At 41.6% G+C, this 14,246-nt stretch overlaps 1 protein-coding gene across 1 annotated transcript in view; it reads right to left on the bottom strand.

The window, feature by feature from the left end:
* Nucleotides 1-451: 451 nt before the first annotated feature.
* Nucleotides 452-14,246, bottom strand: part of HOATZ (HOATZ cilia and flagella associated protein) — a 32,740-nt gene continuing 18,945 nt past the window's right edge. The window contains exons 4-6 of the mRNA XM_063436142.1: nt 10,181-10,240; nt 9,284-9,336; nt 452-731 (exon numbers count right to left, since the gene is read on the bottom strand). Of these exons, the coding sequence (XP_063292212.1) occupies nt 665-731; nt 9,284-9,336; nt 10,181-10,240 (180 nt within the window). The 3' untranslated portion in view covers nt 452-664. The remainder of the gene's footprint in view (nt 732-9,283; nt 9,337-10,180; nt 10,241-14,246) is intronic.

Here is a 14,246-nt window from a genome sequence, read left to right as displayed (position 1 = left end):
GATAGATAGATAGATAGGCAGATAGATAGATAGATAGATAGATAGATAGATAGGCAGATAGATAGATAGATAGATAGATAGGCAGATAGATAGATAGATAGATAGATAGATAGGCAGATAGATAGATAGGCAGATAGATAGATAGATAGATAGGCAGATAGATAGATAGATAGATAGGCAGATAGATAGATAGATAGATAGGCAGATAGATAGATAGATAGGCAGATAGATAGATAGATAGGCAGATAGGCAGATAGATAGATAGATAGATAGGCAGATAGATAGATAGATAGATAGGCAGATAGATAGGCAGATAGATAGGCAGATAGATAGATAGATAGGCAGATAGATAGATAGATAGATAGATAGGCAGATAGATAGATAGATAGGCAGATAGATAGATAGATAGGCAGATAGGCAGATAGATAGATATTTCAAGCCTCTATCTATGTTGATCTCTAATGCAAGATAAACATGGCAAATGCTTACTAACCTATTTTGATACAGTCCTGGTTTGGAGGCCCACTTTTAAACACAATACTTGTGGACTCACGGATTATCCTAAAAGAGTCTTTAAACATAAAATATCATACAGCTTATCACAGTATTTCCAAAGGAGTATCCATAAATAATTATAGGGTTTATCACATGGTTTAAAAGAGAATTATTGAAGCTGACGAACAGCCTTTACATCTTCCAGAACTTCTATGTCTTTGTGAGATGGACAAGACCTGCAGAGAAAAAACAAAACATAATTTACGGTTTAACAATTTGGTTCAATTTGCAATGGATTTAACCTTTTTATTTAGCAGATACCAAGTATTTTAAAATGTTTATACATCAGAATTATCTCTGTAGTTGAAGACACAACGGATTTTTTTGGCATTTGGCTACTTTGGCCCAAAATTTGAAATTAAAGGGACACTATGCATCACAACCACTGCAGTATAAATGCGGCAAAGAGACAGTCTCAGCATTTTCCACACTGCCTTTTTTGAGAGCTTCTAGAGGGGCTTCATTGTGCGGTTCTGCAATATTTGAAGGCCTAACATACGCTGTCTTCATGCTCAGGATAAAGGCACCAAACCCTTTGAGATGCTGCTTGGCAAAGTGCATGCATCCTACAGCATTCTAGTTTATAATTTCATATAACTGCTTCCCCAGTCAGTTGTCATGTGTAATAAAAGGGGGAGATCCTGCTAATTAACAGCCCACTCATACACATTTGGTGATCAAATAGGAGACTTAGCTGCCCACTTAAGAGGGGATTACCAAGACCTTTTAAGAAGTCCTCCCTTACTGTACATTTAGAAAGGTGATAGAATGTAGCCAGTGGCGGTCTCCTGCTTATGGATGGGTTCATGAGACCCCTGCATTCATTTAACTGTACCTCACCTTCTTAATTACCTTCACAATGATGTATCAGTAGGGGTTTTTCAGTCTGTGCCCCTCCCTTGCTGTAAAACTGTTTAAGACTCTTATTTCACAACACTGCTAGTGCTCACCCGGCTATTAGGGAGTCCTGGAAACCCCTTTTCAGTTTTTGTTAACTTGTTAACACATTACTTGCTGGCACATCCATAGGCTGTTTATTAAAAGGACTAACTGAATGTCTCATCGCAGAACGGCACAATGGAAAAGTTAAAGAAACGCTGGTAAAATATGGCGAATACTGTTACTGTTAGGGCGAAACTTCCCAAGAGAAGAATTAGCAACTTGGAATAAACCGTTTCGATTAATTAATAAATTAAGTCCTTTTCTGCATGTTAGGGGCTTGAATGCTGTTTAGATCTATCTCAGTGATAGCAATTACAAAGCACTAAGCAAGAAACACAACAAGCACATAGGGACTGTGCTATTCGATTATTCATGAATAGATTTGTTTTCACAAGGGAGGAAACTCTAAACCTCACATTAAACAGCAAAATTAAATGTCCCAATGCTCATATTCTTTTTTTGTTTATATAAATTTATTTTCATTTTCAAAGACACACTACGTCTAAGGTAAAGAATTACACACTTAAATTAATTAAAACACTAAGCAAATCCTGGTGGTAGTATTATTCGTTATACCGTTCAGCTCTCTATTACCCACAGAAAGTTTTACAGCTAGTGACTAAAAAGTAGTTGGTAAAAGAAGGATATTGCAAGTGGCATCGAAATGTCCTGATGCCATATTTTGCTACATGGTCATCAAGTGGGCTCAGTAAACAAACAGCCATTTCTGTAGAGGTGTGGGATTTGGCTCAGGATGGAATCAGATTCTGTTGTCGTGTATCAACTGTCCGCAGAATGTGGGAGACAGAGGAGGTGGCCTTGATTTCAAGTTAGGCCAGAGGTAAATATTTAATTTTGAATAAAAAAAAAAACACTTTTGTTTGCGTCATGTTCTGTCAGATACAGGTAAGGTTCTTGCAGAGTCCCTTTACGAACAATAGCAATCACTCCTGTCCTCACAGTCTGGCCTTAGAAACCTTTGATGGCTCACCGATTTAGCAAGCAGTTAGCTTATCAGCTCAGAGTAGGATAAATTCACTTTATTATCTGGAATCATAAAACTTACTTACATCCAGGATGATTGTCACCATAGAATATAAAGGAATACATGGAACACTATAGAATACTGGATACTAGTTTCCACTTTGGAGTCAAGAAGAATTGTTTCTCCTTTATTTATTTACTGCTGTCTCATCATCGATAGCAACAAGGATATGGGAAAGGCTGAATTTGATGGATTTGGGTCTTATTTGAAACCTAAATTCCTACGCAGACAATGTAGCTAGATGTCTGGGTGTCTGAGTGCTGGAACAATTTGAATGGACCCTGCAAATGGTAAAGTTCTTTTTCTGCAGAGGCCATGGATAAGAGGGGGCTTTGTGGTAGCCCCTGGTGACCTCTCTGTTCCTTCTCCCTGTGATCCCTCAGTGTAGTGATTGGACATGATTTCTGATTTTCCTCGATTAAGCTATAAAGAGCTTTTTACAAAATCCCAGAAATTAAATATATTTCAGCTTTATTGTTCCAAAAAAATTAAAAATTATAATTATATATATATATATATATATATATACATACACACACTGCCGGGCCAAAAAAAAGTCACCATCAAAACAATAGGTCGCACACTCTTATATTTCGTTGGACCGCCTTTAGCTTTGATTACGGCACGCATTCGCATAAGTCTTCTACAATGTCACAAGATGTATTTCCGTCCAGTGCTGCATTCATTTTTCACCAAGATCTTGTATTGATGATAGGAGAGTCTGACCACTGTGCAAAGCCTTCTCCAGCACATCCCAAAGATTCTCAATGGGATTCTCTCAGGTAGTCAGCTGAGATCATTCTTTTGGCACATAATGTTGCTGAACCTAGACCTGACCAACTGCAGCAACCCCAGATCTTAGCACTGCTCCCACCGGCTTGTACAGTAGGCACTAGGCATGATGGGTGCATCACTTCATCTGCCTCTCTTCTTACCCTGATATGCCCATCGCATGTCAATGATTTGACCCTTTCTCTGCTTGATGCATGTCAATGATTTGACCCTTCTCAAACAGACTTATCTTTTCCACGACCACGGGATGTGTCTTTCGACATGGTTGTTTAAGAAATTAGAAGCTACTTATTGCATCAGTTGGGGTTAAATAACTTGTTGCCAGCTGAAAGATAATCGCCCATGCAGTAACTATCCAGTAGGAGGCTCTTACCTATTTACTTAGTTAAATCCAGGTGGCGACTTTTTGTTTGGCCAGGCAGTGTGTGTGTGTATATATATATATATATCCCTCGGCCATGACTTCAGCCCTGCATTTGGGTGACATTAACATGACAATACACCTACAAGAAGAGCAATATTGGCAAACATTTATCTCTATGCAGGTTAAATAGCATAGCAATCAACGCAGACCTACTAAACACTCTGAATAACCACATATTAGTTCTGTTCAATAGGATTATAGCTAAGAACATTAAAATCTCAGCTTTGCTTTATAAATTTAATTAAGTGGTATTAAATGTTAGCTATAAAACACTTCAAAATGTGTGTTTTATAAGCTCCTAATTAGATAAAATGCAATTGAGTGATAAAAATTTGAAAACCAAATGTTCAAGCGATATAGAATAAATGGGTTTATTCTGGAAAAAATAAAAAACAGATTTATCTTCAATAATAAAACAAGAAACTGTCCGGTAGGCCCAGGAGTATATAAAATGGGCACTCTAAGCAACCATGCAGTGAATGTGTGCATTAAAAACATAAATGTTTTATGAAATTTCACCTGAATCCATCGAGCAGGGTATCATGTGCAGGGCAGGATTTTATGTTCTTTGAACTTTAACCATATTATCTTCAGGGCCGGCGCGTCCATAAGGCGGCACAGGCGGCCGCCTTAGGGCGCACGGGCTCTGGGGGCGCAAGATTTCAGTGACCGGCAGGAGGGAAGCTCTCCCTCCTGCCGGGCCACCATCTCGGCCCCCGGTGCTGCGTGCGGCTGTGCTGTAATCAGACGCGGCGAGGGAGCTCTAACCTCTCTGCTCTGCTCCCTCGCGCACTGCCTGTCTGCTGATACCGCGGGAGCCGGAATATGACGTCATATTCCGGCTCCCGCGGTATCAGCAGACAGGCAGCGCGCAAGGGAGCAGAGCAGAGAGGTTAGAGCTCCCTCGCCGCGTCTGATCTCAGCACAGCCGCACGCCGCCCAGCAGCCCCACTGGACCCCAGGGAAGGATTCATCATCCACACCAGCTCTCCAGGTAGGGAGGCTGGGTGGAAAATATTTATTTATAAAATAATTAGTGAGTGTATGTGTGTTAGTGTATGTGTATGTGTGTTAGTGTATGTATATGTGTGTGTGTGTGTGTGTGTATGTGTGTGTGAGTGTATGTGTCTGTGTGTGTGCGTGTGTGTCTGTGTGTGTGAGTGTATGTGTGTGTGAGTGTATGTGTCTGTGTGTGAGTGTATGTGTCTGTGTGTGACAGTGTGTGTCTGTGAGTGACAGTGTGTGTCTGTGAGTGACAGTGTGTGTCTGTGAGTGACAGAGTGTGTGTCTGTGAGTGACAGAGTGTGTGTCTGTGAGTGACAGAGTGTGCGTCTGTGAGTGACAGCGTGTGCGTCTGTGAGTGACAGCATGTGCGTCTGTGAGTGACAGCATGTGCGTCTGTGAGTGACAGCATGTGCGTCTGTGAGTGACAGCATGTGCGTCTGTGAGTGACAGCATGTGCGTCTGTGAGTGACAGAGTGTGTGCGTCTGTGAGTGACAGAGTGTGTGCGTCTGTGAGTGACAGTGTGTGCGTCTGTGAGTGACAGAGTGTGTGCGTCTGTGAGTGACAGAGTGTGTGCGTCTGTGAGTGACAGAGTGTGTGCGTCTGTGAGTGACAGAGTGTGTGCGTCTGTGAGTGACAGAGTGTGCGCGTCTGTGAGTGACAGAGTGTGCGCGTCTGTGAGTGACAGAGTGCGTGTCTGTGAGTGACAGTATGTGTCTGTGAGTGACAGAGTGTGTGCGTCTGTGAGTGACAGCGTGTGTGTGAGTGCGTCTGTGTGTGTGCATGTGAGTGTATGAGTGTGTCTGTCAGTGTATGATGAGTGTGTTTGTCAGTGTATGAGTGTGTGTCTGTCAAATCAGTGAGAGTATGTTTGTCATTGAGTCTGTGTGTGACTATCAGTGTGTCTGTCAATGAGTGTCAATCAGTGTGGGTCTGTCAGTGTCAATGAATGAGTGTGTGTCAGATCAATGAGTCTGTGTCTGTCAGTGACGTCTGTGTGTTTGTCATTGAGTGTGTGACTGTCAGTGTGTACAGAGTGTAGCGGAGCGCGGTACAGGAGCTTCTGTTTCCTGTACCTGGCCAGACTGACAGGAGGTGCTCACAGAGAGAGCACTCCCTGTCAGTTCGGCCGGGTACAGAAAACTGAAGCTCCTGTACCGCGCTCCGCTCCGCTACACTCTGTACACACTGACACACCAGGAAGGGGAGTGTGACCACTAAAGGGATGTGGGGTGCACCAAGGGACAGGGAGGGAATGGGAGAGAAACACCAAGAGACAGGGAAAATATGAGGTAGGGGAGAAGAACACTAAGGGACAGGGAAGGGACCATTAATGGTCAGGGAGGGGAGAGGGGCTGGTTAAGAGGCACATAGGTGAAGATGTTTTTTTTGCGGGGGAGGGGGGGGGGGGGGGCGGAAAAATGCATCTTCGCCTATGTACCTAAAAATCCAAGCACCGGCCCTGGCTATCTTTCATGCACTTTTAAAAGTACAAATGCTTTCTAGAGCCGCCGCTCTACCTTTACAATATTTACTGGACGGTCTGACATATTTACTCGAGTATAAGCCGACCCGAATATAAGCCGAGGCCCCTAATTTTACCACAAGAAACTGGGAAAACTTATTGACTCGAGTATAAGACTAGGGTGGGAAATGCAGCAGCTACTGGTAAATTTCTAAATAAAATTAGATCCTAAAAAATTATATATTAATTGAATATTTATTTACAGTGTGTGTAGTATGAATGCAGTGTGTGTATGAATGCAGTGTGTGTATGAGTGCAGCGTGTGTGTATCGATGCAGTGTGTGTGTGTATGAATGCAGTGTGTGTATGTGTGCAGTGTGTGTGTACGAGTGCAGTGTGTGTGTACGAGTGCAGTGTGTGTATGAATGCAGTGTGTGTGTATGAATGCAGTGTGTGTGTATGAATGCAGTGTGTGTGTGTGTGAATGCAGTGTGTGTGTATGAGTGCAGTGTGTGTATGAATGCAGTGTGTGTATGAATGCAGTGTGTGTATGAGTGCAGTGTGTGTGTGTATGAGTGCAGTGTGTGTGTATGAGTGCGTGTTGCAGAGCCTTGGTGGGGGGTGGGCAATTTTTTAAAAAAATTTTTATTATTTTAATTTTTTTATTATTATTTATTATTATTTTTATTTAATTTAATTATTATAATTTTTTTATTATTATTAATATATATTTTCGTCCCCCCTCCCTGCTTGATACATGGCAGGGAGGGGGGCTCTCCTTCCCTGGTGGTCCAGCATTGGAAGTTCAGTGGGGGGGGAGAGGGAGGCTGGCAGAGAGTTTACTTACCTCTCCTGCAGCTCCTGTCAGCTCCCTCCTCCTCCACGCCGTCAGTTCAGCTCTTCTGTCAGCTCACACTCTAAGTCTCGCGAGAGCCACGGCTCTCGCGAGACTTACACTGGGAGCTGACCGAGGTGCTGAACGGACGGTGTGGAGGAGGAGGGAGCTGACAGGAGCTGCAGGAGAGGTAAGTAAACTCTCTGCCAGCCCCCACAGCCCCAGTCTGTATTATGGCAATGCAAATTGCCATAATACAGACTATTGACTCGAGTATAAGCCGAGTTGGGGTTTTTCAGCACAAAAAATGTGCTGAAAAACTCAGCTTATACTCGAGTATATACGGTAATTCTACTTATGTAGATGTGTGAGAGTAATGTTACGTATGTATGTTTAGGTACTGTATCTCAGACTCCAGAGAAATTGAAAAGTTGCAAAATAAATATTTAAAGGAGCACTATAGGGTCAGGATACAAACATGTATTTCTGACCCTATAGGGTTAAAACCACCATCTAGCCACCCTGTCCCCCTCATGCCTCCCTAAAAATAGTAAAATCTTATTTGTATTCAAGCCTGAAGCTGTAACTCTGCATGTTGTTTGCCTCAGAAAAACAAGCTGTCTGCTGACATCATCAGAAGTGGTGGCCTGATCCAATCACAATGCTTCCCCATTGGATTGGCCGAGACTGACAAAGAAGCAGATCAGGGGCAGAGCCAACACAATTCAAACACAGCCCTGGCCAATCAGCATCTCCCCATAGAGATGAATTGAATCAATGAATCTCTAAGAGGAAAGTTCAGTGTCTGCATGCAGAGGGAGGAGACACTGCTGAATGTTTGGATGCATTTTATGCAGCCATGACCCAGGAAGGTTCTCTAACAGCCATCTGAGGAGTGGCCAGTGAAGTTATCACTAGGCTGTAATGTAAACACTGCATTTTCTCTGAAAAGACAGTGTTTACAGCAAAAAGCCTGAAGGCAATGATTCTACTCACCAGAACAAATTCAATAAGCTGTAGTTGTTCTGGTGACTATAGTGTCCCTTTAAAATAATATGCCTAAATGCATCTCAAAATTGTGGTCCATTGACCAGTTTAGGACTTGAACCACCATTTCAGTCTGCAGCATCCATCAACTAATGCTGTTCCCCAGGGACCTGCATCTTCAGACAGAACTTGCTGACATTAGTGGCAGATAACCACACATAGCAGTGACATGCTGGAACAATTACCAGCTCCTTACATCAAAGTATGAGAAGCACTTGCCTTACTTACAGTATCTGATTAAACATTAATGTGGCAAATTGAAATATATATTTTGAGTTAATTACATAATCATTTTAGGCTGCTGGTACCTCCTATTCCCAGCTCCTCAACTTCAGAACAGATAGATATCAGAAACTGTTCATATATTTCTCTGGAACGCACAAGACGCACCTGCCAGAGAAATATCACAGCAACTACAGAGCATGTACTGTAGCTGTAGTGACAGAGAGCAGTAGAACTACCTTTAGGAACCCTGCAAACTAACAACTGATTGACAGCGGAGGCGAGGGGTTATATTTTCATTTAGGCTTATTTTAAGATAAATAGATTAGCTAGCAATTTTGCTGGAACAATGCAAGGATATCATTTTATGGACTTTAATTTAAACTAAAGTTGTGTATGCCGTGACAGGCACACTATAATTTAAAGGACCACTGTAGGCACCCAGACTACTTCAGCTCAATGAAGTGATCTGGGTGCCAGGTCCCTCTAGTGTTAACCCTGCAGTTGTAAACATAGCAGCTTCAGAGAAACTGCTATGTTTCACTGAGAGTTAATCCAGCCTCTAGTGGCTGTCTCACTGACAGCCGCTAGAGGCGCTTCGGCGATTCTCACTATAAAAATCACAGTGAGAAGACGTTGGACGTCCATAGGAAAGCATTCAGTAATGCTTTCCTATGGGTGGTTTGAATGCGCGCGCGGCTCTTGACGCGCATGCGCATTCGGATCTGACATCGGCAGGGGGTGGACAGTTCCCCAGCACAGAGGGAGCCCGGCGCTGGAGAAAGGTAAGTGGCTGAAGGGGTTTTAACCCCTTCAGCCCAGCAGGAGAGGGGCCCTGAGGGTGGGGGTTACCTAATGACCCTATAGTGCCAGGAAAATGAGTTTGTTTTCCTGGCACTATAGTACTCCTTTAAGGCATAGTATTTTCTCACAAGGATTGCAAAGACACTTACCTTTGTTCTCTTTCTGTAATTACTGGTTTAAATGGCAGGGAAATGGCTTCTTTCTGAATAAAGGAAACACATCTGATTACAAACTTCAGAAATCACGTTTTGAACCTGCCAGTAAATCTAGGCAGATACGACTACTTCTAACACTAAATGAGCAAATATACCACAATAACTCAAACTATTCCATACCCCCAGCAATCTCAGAACCAGTAGAGCGCTACGGATTTAGTCTACGGGACACAAAATGAGGGTACACCTCCACAGATGTGCGAGGGCACGTAACTGAATTGTTGTCCCTGCTAGGTCTTGCAGGAAAGAAGTAACTTCAGCAGATCAAGGATTGAACTTTACTTAACAGCAAGAGTAGCTCTATACTAGGTTAACCCACACATCGTCATTAATATTCAAATCAAAAATAAATCAAGAAAGATCAGGGTGGCAGTCTGAAAACAATGGCAGGCAATGCTGTTATAAATCACTACTGCAGCACTGTATTCATACTTTCATTTTGATATACAGGGTCTCACTATTTTTGATGCAGACCCAATAGAAAATAAATGAATCTGCATCGGTTACCAGTCAAGCACTTTGTTGAAGGGACTTTGAGAAATGATGCATTTGATAGATCATCGTGAAAAATCGTCCTCATTTTTGTATGAAACCAGATGCAGTGATTTTTGTATTAACTATTTGTCCACAAGTCCCACCTTTTTGAAAGTGAGACGAAATGTCAGAAAATTAAGACTTCTCCCATAGACATATGAGAAAATGTGCAGAAGCCGCATGTATTAACAATAAATCTGCTGATGTGAAAATAAATGGAAGCAACCAAAAGGTCCCCCCACTTCCCCCATAGGTTATTCCCTGGTTAAAGAGACCCTCCAAGATCAAGGAGTATACCTTAATTCGATCTTCTCTTTGCTTTTTCAGGAGTGCTATAATCTCTTCCCTTCTTTGAGCCTGTAACATAATAACACTCGTTAATAACTATTGTGGATAATATGCCATGTGCTATACTTATGTTTTAAAAATAGTGTATCTTCTATAGGACCTAGAAGTTAATTTAAAGGGATACTGCCAAGTACACATGATTCCTGGCACCCAATGCCAAAATTACACTTCATTATTATTTATCCAAAATAAAGTATTGGTAAGTATAATTTGGCAACATTGAATCACTGTTAACCCTGTAGACACTGCACACTTGACACTGGATTCCAAAGAGGAGTATGAGAATGGTTGGAAACCCATGTAAGAGAAGGCCAGAATAACTACCATTAATGGGTGACAGAGGGCGGTCACGCATTTAGACTGAAAAAAATGAGATTTAGTCTAAGGTAAAGGAAAGGTTTTCTTTTTTTACAGTAAAAACAATAAGAATGTAGAATTCTGTTCCTTGAAAATGCGGTTTTATCAAAGTCTATACAGATATTTAAACATCAATTGGATAAATACTTGCAAAAACATTATATATATATATTTTTTTTTAAATTAGCGGGGTAATAGCTTTTTGATCCAAGGATATATCAGACGGCCATTCTGGGGTCAAGAAGGAATTTATTCAAATTGGATGAGCTTCAGGCTGGGTTTTTTTGCCTTCTTTTGGACAGCAATAACAAATGTCAGAAAGGATGAACTTAATGGACACATGTCTCTTTTCAGCTATGTAACTGGGTATCTATGTTCTGGCAAATGTTCTGCAATGGCATGCTGGGACAGTAATTTTGTACACAGCAAGTTTTACCGTGTATTTGTGTGTTCTCATCACCTGGTAAACATCATAAAATAATAGTGCATCATGTAAATTACCAGTCGTCACATATATTTGGAATGAAAAAAAGGAGAATAATTTTTGCGGTTTATGAGTATTTGTTAGTAACCAGCTGATATTTGAGAGAACGCAGCTTGATAAAAAATACCACCAGGATACAAAAATAATTTATATATGTAAGCTTGTTGGCCAAGTTCAGTTACCACATATCTGCACTGTAAAGGGCATTGCAAGCTTCAATTACAGATTGCAAACAATCCATTCAGGGTGCTTAAAGCCCATCCTCCCTCACTCCGGACACCGGGCGCTAAAAAGCTGCAATGACATTTCATCCACATTGACAATTGTACTGTGAGCAGGTTTCTCAAAAGGCCACCATGATCTCGGAGCGGCACGGCCGGTGGGAAGATGATCTCACTCACCGGCCACCACATTCTCATGCCAGGAAAGCCTAGCCCACACGATTGTGATTGAATGGGCCAGTGCATGTGTGTATGTCTGCTGCATGGGTCAGTGCATGTGTGTGTGTCTATTTGCATGGGTCAGTGCGTGCGTGTGTTTTTGTGTTTGCATGGGTCAGTGCATGTGTGTGTGTCTGCTGCATGGGTCAGTCCATGTGTGTGTGTCTTTTTGCATGGGTCAATGCAGGTGTGTGTGTCTGCTGCATGGGTCAGTGCGTGCGTGTGTGTTTGCATGGGTCAGTGCATGTGTGTGTGTCGATTTGCATGGGTCAGTGCATGTCTGTGTGTCTGTCTGCATGCATCAGTGCATATGTGTGTGTTGGTTTACATGGGTAAGTGCATGTGTCAGTGAGTGTGTGCATGTCTGTATGGGTCAGTGCATGTATACATACATTTATAGGCATATTAGCATACATATTATATTGATATTTATAGGTTACGCTGCAAAGATGCAGGGGAAAAGTTCTGGAAGAAGATCTTTCTCTGCCAACTGCCAAGTGAAACCCAGTGATGGTTAAGTTATGCGGAGAGGGATTTGAGTAAAATGCATTTTTGCTAAAGTTAATAAATGTATAGACATAGGATGTGAAGCAGTTAAAATGAACACTGAATTTGTATTTGGACTCAATGCAGTCTCTGATACTTGTAATGTTAATATCTGGCCTTGCTTCTGCACATTCGGTTGATATAAGACAGCTGAGGCATTGCCTACCAGCTGATACAATTTGGATGGGAACGTTTAATGTATCCTAATGGATGAGAAGCGCGATGCTTTGCAATTAATTGAAAACGTGGATTTGCTGACTTGCCGAATTCACCGAGGTGCACAGCTCAGCTTCTTGAAGATTCGACTTTAAAGATTTGTTCAGCTGGCTTTATTCCCAGGCTTACAAGGCATTTCTTTTTACATTAAAATGGGAGGTTTTTTTTTACTGGAATTACAGCAAATGTGCCAGTTTATACAGGGCATGCTCCACGTGTAATATATTGCTTGGCATTGAACTGGGTGCAGCACAAGTAAAACATACAAGATGTGTGAAATTATTGTAATTGTATCAGGTTTTCAACTAATTAGAGTAATGCGCACACATTTTTCCAAATCTATGGGAAATCCTCAAATTAAGAGGGTACATTCCAGCACAAACACTTTAAAACATTTGATTTTTGGTTTTGTCTTCATTGAATTTTTTTTTCAGTTTTTGAATAAAATAGACAAAGAACGATTGTGCAGAATTCGGAAAAACACATGGTATGTCCTATTCTTGAAGAAGACAAAAAAAAAGACATCCTTATCAGAGTAGGTTCAGGGCTCAGTCACTGACTAATCTGAAGGGTCTATTCGCTAAATGCCAAATTTGGCTGATTTCATCCAGGACAATTGTCCCGGAGTTAATTGGTACAATTCACTGTATTCCTTAATGACCGAATGCTAACTAAGCCGAGACAAATGGAACCTTACAGATATCATATTAATCTTATTAGAACAGCAAGCGTCATTTTAAAATAGCTCAACCAATCGGTAACCAAAACGAAGCAGAATTATACAAGAATTGTGTTGCTACAAGACCCCCTCATCCCTACGTAAGAGTAGCTTTAGGATTTAGTGCTGGGGTATGCTTACAGGGTTAAGAGGATTTAGGGGAAACAAGAGTGATTTAGGATTATGGAGACTTCGATTTTTAGGGCAATTCCTTTGATCTGAAAAATTGGAACAAACGAATGTAGGTAATTTGGTTTCAATTTGGCTTTTTGTGAATTGTCAAATGACTCATTATTGGAAGTGCAAATGCAGTTGAAACCAATGTACGTTTTGTAAATAGTCAACTAGGCTAAATCAGCTGGATTGTGACAGTTGAACAGCAAGTGGCTGTTTGATTGCCATTCGGCATTTAGTGAATGGATCCCCCGAGCGAGATAAACTGCTGGAAGCCAATCGGCTGTCACTAGAAGAAGAGGAGGCTCAGGCAGGCACATAGTCAGTATAGTAAGCAACATTGGGATGTATGGAACATGAGTTTTGTGATGACGGTGCTCTCAAAGGGGGGGTATGTCAGTCTAACATGAATGCAGACCAGGCTGGCCATGCCCACTCAGTGCTGGCCATGTTGACACCACTGCTAAAGAGATTTTGCATGGGCTCAATGTACTGACTTTATTTTGCTTGGTGACGGTGAGAGGCAATCTCGTGATGGGCTTTCAGAGTGAAGCAGGACACTGGAGAACAAACCTGGAACAGAACCACAAATTCGGCCCCACTGAGAGGAAGATCACAGGTCTATCTGATATTTGTTTGTCTTTCTGCTTCATTGTATACTACAAGTGAGCAGAGTAAAGCAGTCACATGAGCCAAACATTACACACAAAGGATGGTTATCTGCATTGAACGTAATTATAGAGCTAATCCATTGCCCAGCCCTAGACTAGCTCTGGGAGATTTAAAAAAAAAAAATCATACAGCTATTCAGAAATTCTTTACGCAAAGTTTTGTTGACGCACACTTTGTGAAGATAATTCATCACAAAAGGCATAGTGAATTTTAACCAGAAGTGCCCCGTTAAAGGGACACACTAAGTACCAAACAACTTTAACTTAATGAAGTGGTTTTGGTGCACAGATCATGCCCCTGCAGTCTCGCTGCTTAATTCTTTGCCATTTTGGAACTCCCTTGGCTGTGACTTACACACTCCAAGATGGAATCCACTCCCATATTTAAATCCACTATATATAAAAAAAA

The sequence above is a fragment of the Pelobates fuscus genome, chromosome 11 (assembly GCF_036172605.1).
Source record: "Pelobates fuscus isolate aPelFus1 chromosome 11, aPelFus1.pri, whole genome shotgun sequence".
NCBI lineage: Eukaryota > Metazoa > Chordata > Amphibia > Anura > Pelobatidae > Pelobates > Pelobates fuscus.
This window is presented reverse-complemented; position numbering and strand designations above follow the sequence as displayed.